At 37.9% G+C, this 4,949-nt stretch overlaps 1 protein-coding gene across 1 annotated transcript in view; it reads right to left on the bottom strand.

Moving 5' to 3' along the window:
- CATSPERB (catsper channel auxiliary subunit beta) overlaps positions 1-4,949 on the bottom strand; it is a 158,749-nt gene that overhangs the window by 3,480 nt on the left and 150,320 nt on the right. Inside the window, exons 25-26 of the mRNA XM_011991778.1 lie at positions 3,666-3,766; positions 2,891-2,965 (exon numbers count right to left, since the gene is read on the bottom strand). Coding sequence (XP_011847168.1) covers positions 2,891-2,965; positions 3,666-3,766 — 176 coding nt within the window. The remainder of the gene's footprint in view (positions 1-2,890; positions 2,966-3,665; positions 3,767-4,949) is intronic.

Below are 4,949 nucleotides of genomic sequence, written 5' to 3'. Positions count from 1 at the left end.
AGTAGAGATGGGGTTTCACCATGTTGTCCAGGCTGGTCTTGAACTCCTGAGCTCAAGTGATCCACCTGTGTCGACCTCCCAAAGTGTTGGGATTACAGGCGTGAGCCACCACACCCAGCCTATTTCAGGGTACTTTCAAAAGCAGGTTCCAACAGTCCCAAGAACCTTTATATACTTTCTCTATATTTTCTTAACAATTCTTTTCCTTTATTAATGGTGCAGTCACTGCCTATCTTTCTTTTATCCATTTTTGTTCTTCCTCCATTCCTGAAGCTTCAAGTTTCCTGCTGTTATCACTTTTCTTCTGCTTGAAGAACTTCTTTAAGCATTTTCAAAAGAGAAGTTCTCCTGACAATGGATTCTCTTAGTTTTCTTTCATTTGAGAAAGTCTTGATTGTTTATTCCTGAAGGATATGTTCAGTAGGTAGAGAATTCTGGATTGACAATCCTTCCTTCCCACCCAACCCTCACCCCCAACACTTTAAAGATGTTGTATAACTTTCTTTTGCCTCTGTGGTTTCTGTTGAGAAATCAGCAGTCAGTCAAACTGTACCCTTGTATACAGTGTGATTTTTCTCTGACCACTTTCAATATTTTATCATCTTGATTTTTGGTAGTTGATTATGATGTGTTTGGGCATGGTTTTCTCTATCTTTATCTTGTTTAGGGCTCATTAAGCTTCTTGAATATGTAAATTTGTGTCTTCACCAAACTTGAGGCTTTTCAGTCTTTATTTCTTTCCTTTCTTCTTCTTTTTTTTTTTTTGAGACAGGGTCTCATTCTGTCACCCAGACTGGAGTGCAGTGGCATGATCTCAGCTCACTGCAGCCTTGACCTCCCAGGCTGAAGCAATCCTCCCACTTTGGCCTCTAGAGTAGCTGGAACTACAGGTGTGTGCCTCCACGCCTGGCTAATTTTTTTGTATTTGTAGACAGGGCCTTGCCATGTTGCTCAGTTGGTCTTAAATTCCTGAGCTCAAGCGATCCACCCACCTTGGCCTCCCAAAGTGCTGGGATTTTTTTCCCCATACCAATCTCTTTCTCCTCTTTTTCATGGACTCTGTTGACATAAATGTTAGACCTCCTGGTACTGTCACACAGATCCCTGAGGCAAGATCTTCTTCTTCTTAAAATACTTTTTCTTCAGGTTGGGTTTCCACTGACCTGCTTTCAAGTTCACTGATTTTTTTCTTGTTCCATATCCATTCAGCAATTGATTCCTTTTGATAGTTTTAAAATTTAGATACTATAGTTTTTAGTTCTAAAATTTCCATTTTGTCCTTTTTAAGTAGCTTCTAGATCTCTGCTGATAATCTATCACTTTCTACTTATTTCAAAAGTGTTTACCTGTACCATATTGGAGCATGGTTATAATAGCTAGTTTAGAATATTTGATAATTGCATTTGTGGTCCTTTGTTGATGCCTTTTCAGAATTGATTATATTGTCTTGGTTCTTGACATGGTGAATAATATCAGATTGTATCCTGGTGAATAATGGTGAGTAACATCAGATTGTATCCTGGTAAATACGGTGAATAGCATTAGATTGTATCCTGGACATTTTTGATATTATGTTGGGAGACTCTGGTTCTTGTTTAAAAGTTATCTGGAAAATGCTGATTATCTATTGTTCGTTTTTAGCAGTCAATCACACTGTTTGAGTGCAGATCACAAGTTATGCCTCACCTTCTGTGGGTGGTGGTTTCAGTGTCAGTTCAGTTTTCCAAGCTGTTGCTATGCTATTTGTGTCTTCCTGCTTGGTACCTGTGCCACTCAGGAGCTGCTCAGAAACTAGAGGATGTTTACTTTATAGTTTTATTTCAAAGCCTTTGCTATTTTCTTTAGGTGTGCCCTGCTCATATGCAGCTTCTTCCTGGTGCTAGTTTCTATAAAGAATCAGGAAGGACTCCCTTTCTCCAGCCCTCTTCTCATAGAGATGTCCCCCCCATGCTTTCCACTCTTAGAGGTCCTTTTCCTCGTTCTCTGGAAAGAAAGCTGAGCTTCTACGAGAATTTTAGCCCTCTGTGCTATTGTGCTGTTCCCCACAACCAGGGCTGCTCTTGAGCCAAAGAGATGAGAAAAGAGAGAAAAAAATAACAGGGATTTTCCTTCACACTCCTTATGTGACAGATGCTTCTTTTCCTAGTTTCTTTACCTAGTGGGTTGAATTTTTCTCTCAGGGTTTTAGAGGTTTACACTGCTGCAATGGCCACCCACCACTGTAGTAGTGCAGAGCCATTATTGGGGCTGACCTTAGAGCTGGGTCAGAATAGGAGAGAGAGAGAGAGAGACAAAGAGAGAGAGAGAATGTTAATGTAACATCAGCATTTGACAATGACTTATTAATTGATTTTTATCAAATCCTTATTCCTTCCCATGCCTCACAGGCAACAGATGTCATTATATGAATAAGCAAAAATGAGCTGTCGCTTTCATGGGATAATTTGGGAAAGACTGATTCTAGTTTCCAATTTCTTTGCATCTTGAAAACCTTTGAAATATTTAAGACAATGATTACAGTTCAGACAGCCATAAGGAAGATAATCAGACTAGAAACTAAAAGTTACAGAAATATGTTCTTTGGAGTAGGGGTGAGAGGAAGAGCATTAAAAGTCAGAAAACTGGGCTCAACAAGGAAAGTGGAGAAGGAACAAAAACAAAAACAGCCACGTATTATTATATGTATTATTAAAATTCTGCCAGCATCAATCAGTCCTGGCACCCATCACGCACCCTGGCTTCATCACTACTGACAGTGTCACTGCTACCCTTCAGGATCCCCTGTCTTTAAGCCTCGTCCATCACAACAATTCTGCCAATTTTTTCTCTTCAATGTCTCTTGAATTGGTTTTGTCACGTTTTTTCCCCAGCCATCACCCCTTCATTTTACCTGAAATTCTTCAATTAAGTTACAAAAAGTGACTCCTGAAATGACGGTCACTCTAAAGTGGAAAAGTTCAGAGCCCTGTGGAAAAAAGCACACCCAGTTGTTAGCAGCATCAACATGTACATTCCTTTAAATATTAATAAAAATATACCCTGGGGCCACTGTTCCTATAGATGCTGCATGAAAAGATTCCCATCCTCTTCCTAAGGCTCTCGGACATACACATCATGTATCAAAATAAAAAAATAAAAAGATGGATTGAAGTGGAGGGATTCAATAGTTGATATGGTTTTTTTTTTTTTTTTTTTTTTTAGAATGAGGAGATTAAAACTAAATCTGGCCTTGATAAATACTTTGGACTAATCTCGTATGTACGGTTTCAGTATGTTCCCTAATTCTGACTGGTTTTCACAATTATCTGTATTATACCAACTTCATGTATTTTTATGGGCAGCTGGAACCAGAAGACACGTTCCCCGTGCATATCCAGGTGAATAATACTGAGCGCATTTCTTCCCTCTCACCTTCGGAAACACTCTTTCTTCTCCACTTTGCTAAATAATATGTCTTGCCTATCTGCTCAAAACTTTGGAAATAATAACACCAGGGGAAATGGAGAAAAAATAAACCCTCTTCATATACTTTAAAGGTATATACTTTAAAGGTGTTATTCCCACCATTCCTGGTTACCTATACTTTCTAATTAAAACCAATCTTAGTTTAGACATATATGTTTTATCTAAACTCAACACAGTACAAACAACAATGCCATCATTACCTTTATGCTTAAGTTGAGACCTGAAGGATTATACACTGCAGCACCAACAATTGGTTCTACAAATTTTTTCATTTTTTTAATCTTTTCTGGCACAGTGTGTTCTAAAAATACATAAAACATATTTTAAGCACACTTATTTTCTCATTTTGTATTAGGTTGGTGCAAAAGTAATTGCTGTTTTTGACATTACTTTTAATTTACTATTACTATTTCATTTGCAATTACTAATATAAAATTTGTTAGGCACATTAAGGTGCAATGAAAGCTTTCACTCCATAACATGACCAAGTTATCCCATACTTTTAGTTCTGCTTGACTTTGTAGGCGATGTATTTAGGGGAGTGAGGCCCAATATCTCACATTGCCTTCGAGGGCATCCTCAAGAAGTTCAAGACTTCTGATCACCTTCACGCTGACCTTTTCCTTCCAGCCCCATGCTCAGGATCAGTCCTGACCTGCACGTGCTTCGTGTTTTTGGCAGTAAGGTCATCTCAGGACCTCCTTACTGGTAGGTAAACGATTTATAATAAGGTGGCAGTAAAGTTTTACAATGGGATTACTTGACAATTTTCCTGCCTTTCTTGTCATCCTTTCTAAAACTAGACAGGTAGTGTAGGGGTTAGACGTTGCAGGGGTATAAAGGTACACAGAATCTAAAGGAAAAGAAACAGCTGTGATTGTAATTTCCAGTTTCCATAGTGTAAATATTCTCACCCTGGCTAATTTCAAGCTACCAATGGTTTAACATCCAGCTTGTAAAATGTTTTAATATTTAATGATCAGGACTCCAAAACTGGTAAGAACAGTTTCCAGCACACCACAGAAAATGGGGATGTCCGTTAATGCAAAATATTTAGTAACTTTATTTTGCTGGATTTTTCATTTCAAAAATGCATTATGTTGGCCAGAGTAAGACTCACTGAATACCAAATGCCCAGATATATAGTAACATATTAATGGCTGACCAAAATTTGTTTAGTTAATTATTTCTACCTACCTACCTATCTCGTTAGAGTATTCAAACGTGAACACAAAATGTGCAACAAAAAGTTACATATTTGAGGTAAAGTGAATAGGGGTAAACATCTTATTTAAAATATATCTGCATCTTTTCAATTATTTTACCATAAAACCTTTAAGAATTAGAAGATAGATCCTAAAGATTATCTGGCCACACCTTTCACAACCCCCTCTGTCACACTGAATCAGCAGGGAAAGGAGACACCAGACCAGCATGCAGCACAAATTTAATCAGTCACTGTTGCTATTTTTTTTTTTTTTTTG

This window comes from Mandrillus leucophaeus, unplaced genomic scaffold, assembly GCF_000951045.1.
Source record: "Mandrillus leucophaeus isolate KB7577 unplaced genomic scaffold, Mleu.le_1.0 Scaffold4, whole genome shotgun sequence".
Classification (NCBI taxonomy): Eukaryota; Metazoa; Chordata; class Mammalia; order Primates; family Cercopithecidae; genus Mandrillus; species Mandrillus leucophaeus.
The sequence above is the reverse complement of the archived record's forward strand: the minus strand, read 5'-3'. Positions and strand labels throughout refer to the sequence as shown.